General features: G+C 48.2%; 1 protein-coding gene across 3 annotated transcripts in view; it reads left to right on the top strand.

Moving 5' to 3' along the window:
• CLCF1 (cardiotrophin like cytokine factor 1) overlaps positions 1–7,903 on the top strand; it is a 50,899-nt gene extending 42,996 nt beyond the window's left edge. For 2 of the 3 annotated variants that reach the window (XM_081879247.1, XM_081879246.1), the window contains exons 2-3: positions 432–601; positions 5,854–7,903. In XM_081879247.1, the coding sequence (XP_081735373.1) occupies positions 432–601; positions 5,854–6,336 (653 nt within the window). In that variant the 3' untranslated portion in view covers positions 6,337–7,903. The remainder of the gene's footprint in view (positions 1–431; positions 602–5,853) is intronic. The other variant, XR_014160871.1, reaches the window with a different exon arrangement.
• The last annotated feature ends 5,889 nt before the right edge of the window (positions 7,904–13,792 follow it).

The following is a 13,792-nucleotide window of genomic DNA, read 5'->3' as shown; positions in this document are numbered from 1 at the left end:
CAACAAAAGTTTCTGATGAGTTGGTAGTGGTTAGAGGGCAGTTGGAACCATCTTGTTTACATGAAGAGAACAAGGCTGCTCTGGCTCTGGGCAAAGGGTGTGGTGGTGGGGATAATGGCAAAGTCCTTTTTGTAGTTTGCTCCTTCTCTTTGTCCCTGTTGTTATCCAAGGTGGGGCCAGCATCAAAACCCTGGACAACTCTCAGCCAAGTTCTTTGGAGGTCTGAACTGCCGTCTTTGGACTATGCAATAAATGTTGGGGTATATATTTTTATATGAACTGGGCTATAGAAGCAGGCTGCGTTGAGCACTTTGTCCCTGTGTCTTCTCCTGGGAATGGTGGTGTGAGGTGGGAATGGGCGATGCAGGCTTTGCTCCCCCTGTCACAGTGCTCCCTTCGCCCACAGCTCCTTACAAGTGTGCTCCCTGCAGGAGATTCGTGGGGGATCCTTGCCTTCCTGTGTGCCACGCTCTGGAACCTGCCTGTGGTGCCTGCACTGAACAGCACGGACCAAGTGACTACCACCAGACAGTCCATCCAGCAGACGTACGACCTTACTCGCTACCTGGAACACCAGCTGCACTCGCTTGCGGCTACTTATGTGAGTGTAGAAGCTTGGAGAGGGTTGGGGACTACTGAGTTGAGCAACCTAGTAGGAAACAGCTCTCCCTTCCCTTGCGTGCCCTTTCTTCTTCCTCTTCCTGCCCAGACTCTATTCCCTCTCTGTAAACTGTGCTTCACTGTCTCTTTCATCTCTGATGTCTCTGTCGCTAGGTGAGGTCAGGCTGCGTTTCTTTCTCTACCGAGTTGAGAATCCAGTGGATTGCAGGCACATGCATAACTTTAATCCCAAAAGCTCAATGCAAAGAGGAGTGTATCAACAGGCGACAGCATCTGCCTCCGCTCAGTATGTGGGGAAGGGATTCATACAGGCAGACATTCTAAGACTTTAAACTGCCTGCAACACCCTCTTAACAACACCATCTGCAAAACACGCCACCCCCACCCCGAAATTTCCTTCTGCATGGTGAATAGCTAAAATACGGCTCTTTCCCCAGCCATGGCCCTCACTTGGCAGAATATCTGACATGCTTCCCCCTCCCTGCCTTCAGGCACCGGTGGAGTCTCCCTGTTTACAATCTGTTGTGCATCTCTTGCTGGGGTGAGGTGAGGCCTTGTCTGTCAGAACTCGCCAGGGAAACGCCCGGCTGCGTGGAGAGCAGAGACTGGGGGCAGACCCTCATCTATCTGCATGGCATCCCTGCTCCCTGGCCTACCTGGCATTCCAAGCCCTACCCCTTGGCTGCGTTCCCTGGCACTGAGCATTCATCAAGAGCAGTCACAAGAGTGAAACCAAGGTATTGATTTGGTTTGGGTATGGGAAAGTGTAGAGGCTCATATTTTCCAGCATATCTGGGTTTAAGAAGCTTCCTTTTTTAAACACAAAATTGAGAAGCCTGGATCCCCATAGGTAAAATAAGAAGTGGACCCATGCTGTGGTCTAAACCACAGAGCCTAGGGCTTGCCGATCAGAAGGTCGGTAGTTCAAATCCCTGCGACAGGGTGAGCTCCCGATGCTCGGTCCCAGCTCCTGCCAACCTAGCAGTTCGAAAGCACGTCAAAGTGCAAGTAGATGAATAGGTAGCGCTCTGGTGGGAAGGTAGACGGTGTTTTCCGTGTGCTGCTCTGGTTCGCCAGAAGCGGCTTAGTCATGCTGGCCACATAACCTGGAAGCTGTATGCTGGCTCCCTCGGCCAATAAAGCGAGATGAGCGCCACAACCCCAGAGTCGGTCACGACTGGATCTAATGGTCAGGGGTCCATCTTATTTGTTGCCTTCCTGTGTGCCACAACATCAACTGGAACAACATTCTCTAACAGGGGCCCCCAGTTATAACACATAATTCCCATAATGAGCCACTGTATTGAAAAGCATTAAAAATACTTACTGGTAATTAACTAAAGTTCCGTCCATCAAGCAGAAGCCTGCCCCTCTAACAACAGCCTGCCCACCATAATGCCCTCTTTTTGGGGTGTTTTTGGTTTTTTTACCCGTGATCTCCCCCAAAAAGCTCAACAACTCCCCCCACCAAAAAAAATCCTTGCTACACCCAGGCCACTAGGTGGGGGCCTAAATGCACAATTAGCATGTTAAAGCTCATGGTTCATCTGGAGGAAGATAAACCATAACCCTGGCTTTGGACAACTTGCTAAGCCAAACCATGACTTAGCTGGCGGCAGCAGGATGAGAGGAAGAGCAAAGGAGCCACAATCTCCTCTCCAAGAGCCAGCATGCTCACACTTATGTGCTAAGTCATGGTTTGGACCAGGTCAGTGTTTCATCTGTCTTCACCTTCCTATGAGGACAGTAAGGGTGAATTCCTATAGAGGCAATAATCTAACCCTTCATGAGATATCACTGCAGATTTGTGATGCTTTGGAACATTTGTGGTTCCTTTGGATAGAACAGTCCTACCTCTTGAGGTTATGGTTTTTAGGAGCCCATCCCATTTCCATTTGACGGACAAAAATGTGTCCCTTCATGCAGGCTTGAAAGGCCCATACTTTTCTTTTCACCGGGCTCATGTGCTCAAAGATCCAGAATGTGTAAAGAACACAAATCTCCTTGCAAACATTTTTTGGAGCAAGACAGGGGTTGGAATTGTTGAGCCCTTTTGTTGAAATAAGAAGTTACTGTTAAGAAGTTGCCTATCTTTGGAGGGAGCCAGAGGTTAACAGGGAGAGGCTATTCCATAGAGATGCCGGGAGAGGAACTGGGGCAGTAATAAAAGGAATCTTCTCATGGCTTAAGGAGATTAAGGCTAGGGAGGACTGCATCGGCTACCATTGGAGGTTATGCTATTTCCAGAAGAAATCAGGCCTTCACTATCAGAGCTCCAGCTTAAAATTTAGCACTGCGTAGGCCTAATATAATAGCATATGCAACCATTGCATTTCATTATGATTCCCATATTCTCTGTACGTCCTGATGGTTGCCTCCTTACCTTCAGTGTTCCCGTAAGTAGGTTGGCATTCACTGGTGCAAAATAATTGGCAATCTGACTCAGCAGGACAGGAAATGCACACCCATGTGCCTGCATGCGCACTGCTGCATAGCCCCGGGGCTTCTGTATCAGTATAGAAAAAGGAAACCAGTCAATTGTGCTGTCTTGTTGGCTGCTTCTTGAGGGATGTTGTGAAATTTCTGCCAAGGGATTTCTACTGAAGCAAAGCTGCTCCCATATGTGGCGATGTAAGCTGTGGACAGAGGAGGCTATTCAAACAGCTGGGGGAAAATGAAATAAAACATCTTGACAGCTGAGGAACACTGGGGTCACAGCTGCATGGGTCTTATTTGGGGGATTGGATGTGCCGTTCAAGTGCATCAAATCTCCAAAGTAGGAAGGCCCAAGGTGTTTTCAACCTGCAGTGGTCCTTGCCTGCTTGTTTGCTGGGTCAATAGGGAGGATTGCAGGATTTGGCCATCATCTGCTGTGGTGGGCATGAGCACATGCAAGGGGGGGAAGTGCCTGCCTTTCCTTTCTATGCTCCCAGCACTAAGTCCAGTGGCATCTCTAGCTGGGACCATGGACAACCACTGTCTAGGCCAGACCTTACAACAAGGGTGGTGTGAATTTCAGCAGCTCTGTGCAAATATATGATTTGCAGTTCCTGAGAATTCTCTGCTTTCTAATCTTTTAAAACAACAACAACAACAGAAAACCAATTTTCTAGCCCATACAGCTTCAAAGATAAGTTCGAATATATATATATATCAACAACGCCTGATAAAATCTCAGAAAACTAAGAGATTCCCATAGTCACTTTTTGATCCTTCTCAAGAGTAGATGAAACAGAATAAATGGTAAAAAGCAAACAATCCCCCACCCCATAATTTCTACAGGAACCTGGCCTTAGTGTTTCCTGGCATATTTTTTTTAATAACCTTGAAACATAATTTTGGTACCTACCCATCTTAAAATTTAATACAGAGCAAAACTCTAGTGTCCAGAAGAGAGCATTCAGGCAGAATCCTTTTGAGCACTGCTGCTGTTGCTGCCCAAATTTCAGTTGCATTGTATTCCCTTCTCCTTGCTCCCACCCAACACTTTCAGCAAAGCTTACCTTGTGGCTCACTTTTAGCAGTTCTGTACTGATGCTCAGGGAAGCCTGAGAGCCAATGCACTCTCCTTCAAGAGACCGGTCCTTCCTTTGCCCATAGAAACAACTTGTTTGTAAGAAAAGCTTGACTGCAACCTGCGCTTTGAAGTCTTGTCTTTTAAAATTTGTGTTTTTACTATTGGCGGGACTTCTCTCTCTCTCTCTCTCTCTCTCTCTCTCTCTCTCCCTCTCTCTCTCTCTCTCTCTTATTGATGTGAGCTGCTTTCAGAGACCATCATTGTCTGAAAAGCAGGATAAGAATGTAATAAACAAATGAATGAAGGCTCAGAAGCAAAACAAACAAATAAACAAAAAAACGCACCCAAATTAAAAGAACCCAAAATATCATTTTGAAATCTTTTTGAGATTCACTGGTGGGATGGGGTGAGTGTGAGGATAGAATTCATTCCTTTTGACCACTTAAGGACAACAGCATGGCTACAGGCAGTGCACATGCTGGCCCAAGGTCCTTGGTTTGCCTGAGGGCCACTGTCTGTATTAAGCCCTTCAAGAAAAGGCAAAATGGGAAAGGCAAGCCTGTGTGCTGAAGGCCCACACAAACCCTCTTTAGATTCTTCAGTAACACGTCTCCCAATTAGCTTCCCATCTGGCTGCCTCACGCCATCTTCTTTGCTTATTCTTATTTACTTATTGCATTTAAATTCTGCCTTTCCTCACAGGAGCACAAGGCGGCATGCATAGTTCACCACTTCCCTATTTCATCCTCCCAACAACCCTGTGTGGTAGGCTCAGCTGAGAGTGAGTGACTGGCCCCAAGGTCACCCTAGGAGCTTCCTGGCTGAGTCAGAATTTGAACCTTGGTCTCCCAGGTCCCAGCCCAGTGCTCTCATCACTACACCACACTGGCTGTCTAAAAGAAAAGAAAAAACCCACTTCCTTTCTTTGATCTTGAAGTCCAGGCCCTTTAAGTATTAGAGAAGTCACGCTTCAGCTTTCCTCCCCCCGCCCCCCCCCCGCTGGTCTCATGGCGTTGGCCACGTCCCAGCCTGCTCTGTGAGTTGGTTTCTGCTGGCGTTTTGTTTGGGGAGAACCCGTCCCTACTTGCCCCCGGGCGACACAGAGGAAATTAATTTGTCTCCTGAGCTTGTCAGATTGTTCACACAGCCGCGGGCTTTGACACACCTCCCTTCCGCTCTGTGCTTCACCCCACCCGCTCACCCCGCTGCCTGGGCAATCCTGCTGCCCCTCAGGGCACCAATGCTGGCAGAGGGGGGTGGGGCGGGGAATCCCAGGAACGCAGCTTAGCAGGGCAAGCGGGTGTGAATAAATGTGTGTGTGTGTGTTTGCGTGTGTCTACCAGAATATTCAGGGCAAAGCAGGGATATCTCACTAAGTGCCTATCTGACCGTGCTGCAGTCGCAATATGTCACCGGGTAAAAAGGAGATAATCAGCATGTCAGTGGATCCCATAATATTTGCATGCACCAGGCACACATACACAATGCAGCTGTTCAGACTAATGAAGGATGTCAGTGTGCGCTCATGCCTGGTGTTGTTGTGCATATCGCTAAGGAATTAAAATTGCTCACTCTCATACTGCCATACCTCACCGCCTCACTGAGTGGGAGCAGGAGGAAGAGCTTGTGGAAAGGATGAGTGGAATGGTATGTGCAACTGCACTACTCCCGTATAATAAGCATGTCTAACCACCCGCTTGTCTTTCCACCCTCAGCTCAGCTACCTGGGGCCACCTTTCAATGAGCCAGACTTTGATCCTCCCCGGCTAATCGGGGCAGAGGCTGTGCCCAGCGCCACCGTGGACTTTCAGGAATGGCACAGCCTGAATGACAATGCCCGGCTGGCAGCCAACTACCAGGCCTACAGCCACCTGCTGTGCTACCTGAGCACCATGGATGGGAAATCCCCAGTCGCCATGCCCACCCTGCGCCACAGCCTCGCACACTTCCGCGCCAGCCTGCAAGGGCTGCTGGGCTCCATCGCCGGCATCATGGCTTCCCTGGGCTACCAGCTTCCGCCCACACCGACAGATGGTACGCCTCCGCTCCGCAGCCAGTTCCTGCGCAAGATGGACGACTTTTGGCTGCTCAAGGAGCTGCAGACCTGGCTGTGGCGCTCGGCCAAGGACTTCAACAGGCTGCGCAAGAGGGTGCCCCCTTCTGCTGTTATGCTGCACCTCGAGAGCAGGGGCTTCTGAGCCCTGCCCTTCACCAGCCTCTCTGCCTTCGCCTCGTCCACTGACGTCATACCTGCCCCTCAAGGCCAAGGGCTTTCCAGAGCCCCCCCCCCGAACCCACAGCCTGCCTGCCCCTCTCCACCTCCAACCCACCTCCAACCTGACTCCTGCTGCCACACCTTCATGGTGCTGCACTGCTCTCTATTATGAAGCCGTGCCTCTAGGTGAGCAAACCCACACCTATCTGTTTCTTCCTTCCCTTCCTTCCTCCGCCTTCTCAGTGGCCTGCCTTTCTCTTGTTCTTCCCAGAGGGGGCCATTAATTTTCCAGGATCAGAGGAAAAGCCCTGCTCCCTCCCACCCCAGTGATGAGCAATAAAGCCCTGGCTGCAGGGCAGCGAACATCTGGCAGCCTCCACCTCTGGCACTCTGCTCTCCTTAAATGGAGCTCCCCCAGAGCCTGAGTTCCTGCTTGTGCTCTCTCTCTCTCTTTCTCATAGAGGATTGTGCCAATTAGGTGCTTACGAAGGGGGTTTACTTCCCACAAACCTGCCTCTGATCAAATCCGCTGGCTCAAGATGATGCCCAGCTCTGGCCTTCCTTTCGGGCCATGAACTCTGCAGCAGGGGTGGGGAACCTTCCTGAAGCTGGGGGTCACATCCTCACCTGGTTAATTCTTCCAGGCGCCAAAAGCAAATCAGACAGAGCCAGAGCTTGCAGCAGGTGGAGATACCTTATGCCGTCTTTCACCCCCCCACACACATGTGCACAGACATGCATGCAGAGAACTTCCCTCTCTGCAGTCTCATCTCTATCCACCAGCTGCTCAGGAGATTGGGTGGCAGATGAGTGGTAGGCTCCAAAGGGGGCTGCCCCACACTTTCTCAAACACATGCATGCACATTGCGCTGCAAACACGCACAACCTCCCCTCCCTGCAGCCTCCTCCTGACTGAGGAACAGATGAGCAACAAGAAAGAGAGCAGTGTCCCAGGCCTGCTCCCTTGATTCCTGATCAGCTAGGCAGCAGGTGGGGCTGGAAGATTGCAGGCTGGCAGTTCCCTGCCCCTGCTCTAGAGGCAACCTCACCCCGCAAGGGCAAAATGGGACTCTGAATAGGCGTTGCAATGAGGCATGAAACATAAGGGATATGGTTTAATGCAGGCACTGGCAAGCTTTCAGCCTTTTTCTCTCTCTTTTGCAGTGGTCAACTCAAGAGGCTCCCCTATCATTCATCAAAGCCAAAAGCTGCAGCAGAGTTGCCCACGACAGGGACATCTTCTTAGCCAGCCCCAGCAGTGGTCTCCGCCTGCCTGTACCTCTCCCTCCCCACTGTGGCAGGCGGGCCTAGTGAGGCTGTGCGGTTTACTGTCACCAGCAAAGGACAAGGGGAGGAGTTTCCCATAGGTGGCCCAGTCCATAGGTCTCTCTCTCTCTCCCCCCTCCCCTCTCCTTCTGCCCCCCCTCCCCACTGTCAGGTTGTGTTATTCTCAGTTTGTCTGTATTAATATTTATTTATTTTCAGATGTTATTTATTAGATTGTATTTATTGCAGAATTTCTATTCTTGTATTAACAAATAAAAGGCTTTCTCCAGGAGCTATGCTGGCCTTATTTGTTTCTCTGCAGAGCATTCTCTGAGCAGATCTTCTTTTATACGCAGTAAACAAACTTTGTGTGTGCATTCAAATACCTTCATTCAACTGGGTTTTGTACCCAGTGCCCCCAGTTGTAGGACTACAATTCCCATCATTCATTGGGCTTGTGATCTGGGGACTAATGGGAGCTGGAGTCCAACAACCTCCAGAGAGCCACAGGTTCCCCACCCCTGCAACAAGAAGGCCGGGGTCATGAAACACACAGTGTGCCATCTCCTTTAAGCCAAACAAATCCTTTTTTTTTTTATAAATATTTATTAAAGTTTTTAAATATAAATGCACAAATAATAAACAATCTTACTTCTATCACAGACATAATTTCATCACTTCTTTGGACTCCCTCGCGTCTCCCGCTCCCATTTACATCGTTAAAAGTTTTTTCCAAACAAATTATCAACTTGTTTACAATCTCATGTCCACTCATTCAAATATAATCTAGCACTTCTTCCAAAAAAAATTATATTTTCTTTAGTCTCACTTATCATCAAATTTAAATCTAATTTAGTGGTGGCCAATTTTTTATGGATTATAGATTATAAGCCAAACAAATCCTGGGTTACTCACTTTGCCCCGCAAAGCGATGATGTAGATGGGAGAAGCTCAATTTACAGGATTATTGCATTGGCCCCAGAACCTATCCATCTCCCTTCCCATTTTATGTCCTAAAATAAATGAAAAGGAGAACATGGGCTCCAGCACAAAGACAGTGGAAGCTGTAGCCTGGATTTGTGGGTACATTGTGGTGGTGTTCTTTTTAAAAAACCTGTGGGCTCCACACCCCAAAATGGCTGCCATGGGATAGTGACTAATGACAAAACTCTCTTTTTGTGAATCCCTTCCCCCTGTACACACATTCCGCACACCATCCACTCATTTATAAGCATTCACCAAATTCATCCCAACACACACATTCCTCCTTTTGCCTACATCCCAGGCCCCATCTGCTGTCTTTTTACTCCCCTGAGGCTCCACCCACCCTTCATCCATCGCTCTGGCTTACCCCTTTATTGCCTTCCCATGGCTTCTTTTTTCACCCCCAACATCCCCACCTCTTTTCTGTCTCACCTCCCCTTGCTACCTTTCCTTCCTCAGACACACTTCAGCTACCACCGCCACCATCACAGGTCCTTATCTTTCTTCCTCCAACCAATCCAAAGGCCACCTGCCCTCTAAAGCAGAACAGAAGTGAACAGGTGCAACAAAAACCTAGCAAGGAGCCACAAGCAGCTGGAGCAGCAACACAGGGACACAATTTTAATTCTGTTTTGGATGTGTGTTAATCTTGGGGGGGTGGGGAGCAGAGCAGGTGGCCTAGCAGGTGCCACAACAGCCCTCTGGGGTCCCATGGGCATCACGTTGCTGATTCCAGAACCACAGCGATGGGGGAAAGTTCACCTCCTAATTTGAACCACAGTAGTAGCTTTCCATCCATTGCAGTACAACCAGGATATCCTGTCTCTGTGCATAAGAGTTGTTGGCCATCTATCCTTGTAGAATCAATCTTGGCCATTTCCAGCTGAGAAAACGAGGCAAGAGCGAGCCCTAATGTCCACCTCTGTTTTTGGGTGGGATTCAATGACGTGCCAGCAAACTCAGACGGTGCAATTACGGTTTATTGAGAAGTTGTGGCAGCAAGCTGGCTTCCTCAAACGATCAGACTTTTTGTGATAAGGAAAAATATAGGAAAATGCACTGGAAAGCATTGGAGAACAGTTGCTTTGACATAACTTTGCCTGTGTACATGCTATACATATAAAGCACATTGTTAATAAATTAATTAAATTTGTATACTGCTCTTAATCTGTAGATTTTAGGATGGTTCACAACATAAAATTACAATATAAAAAACCCCACAACATATATCATGAAAATAGGAACAAAAAACAAATAATCTCCCCTTCCCACAACACATTTATAAGGGCATCAGATGTCAATTAGCCAAAGGCCTGGTTGAAGAGGAACATTTTCACCTGGCCCCTAAAGGTATATAAACTGTCTCAGACTTTGCATTCATCATCTGAGGCCCTTCTTTGTGTGCCTCCTCCATGTGAGGGTGGCAACACGAGAATGGGCCTTTTCTGTAGTGGCTCCCCATTTATGGAATGGTTTCCCCAGAGAGGTTCGCCTGGCACTTTCATTATATATATTTTAGGCGCCAGGTGAAAACATTCCTCTTCAACCAGAGGTAGCTGTTTAATATTCCACAGCCTTTTAAATGTGTCTGTGGGAACAAAATAATGTTATTTTTATTTAAATTATTTACTTGTTTTTTTATCTTGTATATTATTCTTTGAACTGCCCTGAGATCTTGTGATGAAGGGTGGTAAACAGATTTAATAAATAATAATAAATAATAATATAATTAAGGAGCCAGCTGAAACTCCCTGGGGAGAGCATTCCACAAACAGAGAACTAGTGCAGAAAAGGTGTTGCCACTCTCTGGACCTCTCATGGAGAGGCACATGAAGATGGGACATGACACCCCCGCCCAAGAATCCTGGGAATTGTAGATTGCTAAGGGTGCTGGGAATTATAGCTCTGTGCTGGGTAAATGACAGTTCCCAGGATTCTTGGGGGAAAGCTATTTGCTCTAAATGTGTGATGTGTATGCCGCTATCACCAAACCTCCCAGAAAACAAATCAGATTGAATGTTCAAAAAGGGATAAGTGAAAGACACCAAAGATAATCCAAGGCTCTTCGCAGTACACAATTAATTCTGAACCTGGGGCCTCCACAAGAGACAGGAGGAGCAAAAACCAACAACAGCCTGCCATGGCTTCCTGGTCAGATGCTGTCAGAGTGTGATGGAGAGGAATATGCATTGCAGAAGAAACTGGGATGATGGCAAAGAGGAACAGGCAGGAGATTATGGCTCCCTTTGCCTGATTCACCATAACTTCTCTTGAATGCAGCCTGGCTACCTAACTCTACACAGGGACCAAAGGTGAAAGCAGCTTCTGCTCTCAGCCCATTTCAAGAGAAAGAGTAGCAGTGGGTCTCAAGGTTATGTCACATATATATGGCATACATATATATATATATATATGTGCCCATTTCCTTTCTCTGTAACTTGGGGTGGTGGTGGTCCTAAGGTAACTGTGCAGAGGGCACTTCTAACATCCAGCAGCTGCTTTTTGGTAAACTGTTCTTCCCCGAAGTACCAAGAGAACAGGGAGAATGTCAACTAGTTGGAAGGTAGCTTATTCCCGAGCCACACTATGAAGGCGATAAAACGCTGCTGGAATCCATAAACAGAGAAAGAGACAGTCTCAGCAGCTGACAAAAAACCCCAGAAGAACCAACAACCAGGGTGGACTGCAGATTCCAGATTCCAGCTCCATCCTTCTTGCTCTCCTACTCAGCCGCCGTAGATCTTACTCTCATCTCTGAGCCAGGAATACGGCAGAAAGATCCTTGCTCCAAGCCCACCCCCCGCCTGCTGTCACTAGCAGGGCCTCCCACGCCTCACCTCTTAAAATGTGCCGCACAATACAGACTGTGAGAAGCCAGCCATAGCCCCCGGAGATAGATAACTTGAGGGTCTCAGCATCCAGGTTGGCTGCTTGGCCCCTTTCCAGCTGTGGTGAGATCACTGCTGCATTCAAAAGGGAGAGAACAGAGCCCAACCTTCTGGCTCGTCCCCTGTCTACCCCCCACTCTCTCCATCCATCACATGCATTGCTTGTGACAGTCAAAGGAGCTGGGCTATAGCGCCTCTGCTCCTCTTGTGCAACTCTCCACATGATTTTCATTGCATCTCCCTCTTTAAGGCTGCTGCATGACAACAACCCTGCTCCAGTCCTCCTTCCAGATTTCCTCCCTGGGGTAGTTATGCACAAGTCTTCCTTATCACCTGCTTCATGGTGCAGGAACTTTTTTTTGTGGCAGCTGCCTTCTTCTTGAGTTAAGAATTCATTTCCCCTTGGATGGTTTTCTTGTTTAGCTCTGCACCTTGGGTTGGGGCAGATAGAAAGTTATCCAGATCTACAATCCCTCTCTTCCTCTCCCCCTCCCCAAACACCTACTCTAGTTTCTCATTCTGTACCTACAGGGCTCTGCTCCCACCAAGAATCCCATCCCTAAAAGTTAACCACCCCAACTTCTTCACTTCCAAGAGGTTTCTTCAGATGCCCCTTCCTACTGGCCACTCAGGCACCCTTTTGAGGTGGGAGGCCTCATGGTCTACTTCAGTTCTAGCTGCTTTGATCAGGACTGTTATAGCCAGAAAGGTGCAATGATAGCAGAGGAAGAAACCTAAGGGAACATTGAGGATCTGTTTACATTATTGCTTAACTCCTCACACAGTGCCCTCCCTGAAATATACTCTTTATTCAGCTCATAGTAGCAATGAATGAAACTTTCCCCAAAAGGTCTAGATGTATATACATTATTTACACAATGGGCCCCACATTGGCTAATTCCGGGCTGCTCCTGTAGGCCAATCAGGTCGCTGATTCACTTCCACCTGGTGCTGGATTGGGTGGCTCCTGCGGACCAATTAGACTGCTGCATTCTGGATCCTATTGATCTAGGATTCAGCTCAAGTATATAACACTACCCCTTGCTAATTTTTGTAGCTGCTTTCACACGACGTTAGCCACAACCCATACTGATCCTGTAGTTTCTTGACAAATAGTGCTTGGCGTTGAGTCAAGGTACTGGGATACACTAATAAAACAGCCGAACCCTACTTTGATGGGAATCAACCTGTGATATTCAAATCTGGTTCCCGAATGCTACCACTGTCAGTGAGCAAGTTTGTTCGATCCAATATCAAAGCAAGACAGTTGGTGCTCTATAAGACATATTGTTACAGCTGGAATATGTGCTCTAAAATGAAGGGCAAACTGGGCTGGATAAGGCAAGATGAGGCAACCCCCTTGGGTGGCAGGATCCATAAGAGCAGCAGACCCCAATGTAGATCTTTATTCCCCCCTGTTCCTGATTTAGATCTTGACTCACCCCTTCTTCTCCAGTGGGGATGGGGGTGCCATTTTGCGGTTTGCCTCAGATGTCAAAATGTTTTTGGGGTGCACGGGGCAACCTGTTAATAGAGAGCATTTAAAGGAGATGCTACACCTAATGAAGATGTACAAATGAAAATGATGCATCCCTGCTGGGCAAAATTTGCATCTGCTAAGAGGATTTAAGCCCTGGGCCATAGCAAATGGGCCAAGAGAGCCTGAGGGACATCAGTGGGTGTTGAGAATGGTCTTTGCCAGTCTTCCCTGAAACCAATGGATTGCATTATTCTTTTTCTGAGTCAAGAGCTAAGGATGTGGATTTTGGTTCATAAAAGCAGGTCAGGCCTCCACCGTAGTTCCATAAAATGAAGCCCATAGCTGGAGCTGAGCCTAGTAAAATACATTAGTCATTGCATAGCGTAAGGATAAAAGGAAGGCTGGAGAAAGGCTGAGGGTGAAGGGGGAGAGAGGGCTAAAGAGGCTGCATTGATCCCTGTCCTACTTTTTCAGGTCTCCTTTCTCCCAGACCCTGCTTGCTCCTTGTGGGGTAGGGGGGGAGCCTGATGATTCATGCCCTAGTGGATTCCTAAGTCCCTGGGGTGAGTCTGGGGCAGCATCTGGGGTCAGCATCTCCTGCTTTGCCTTTGTCTCCTGGAGTTTCTTGCCCTGGAAAGAAACTGACTCAGTCTTGATTCCCAGCAGGGGACAAAGCCTCCACAAAGGAGGCCAGGAAACAACCTTGAGCTAACCACAGCCACCCCTTGCCCTCAGTCGTCTGCCCTGGACTTGTCCACCAGCCAGGCAGGCTGTAATGCTAACCGAAGGCCTGGTCAATGGCAGTCTCCACGGCAGCTGTA

This window comes from Podarcis erhardii, assembly GCF_964252035.2.
Source record: "Podarcis erhardii genome assembly, chromosome: 1".
Taxonomy (NCBI): domain Eukaryota; kingdom Metazoa; phylum Chordata; class Lepidosauria; order Squamata; family Lacertidae; genus Podarcis; species Podarcis erhardii.
The sequence above is the reverse complement of the archived record's forward strand: the minus strand, read 5'-3'. Positions and strand labels throughout refer to the sequence as shown.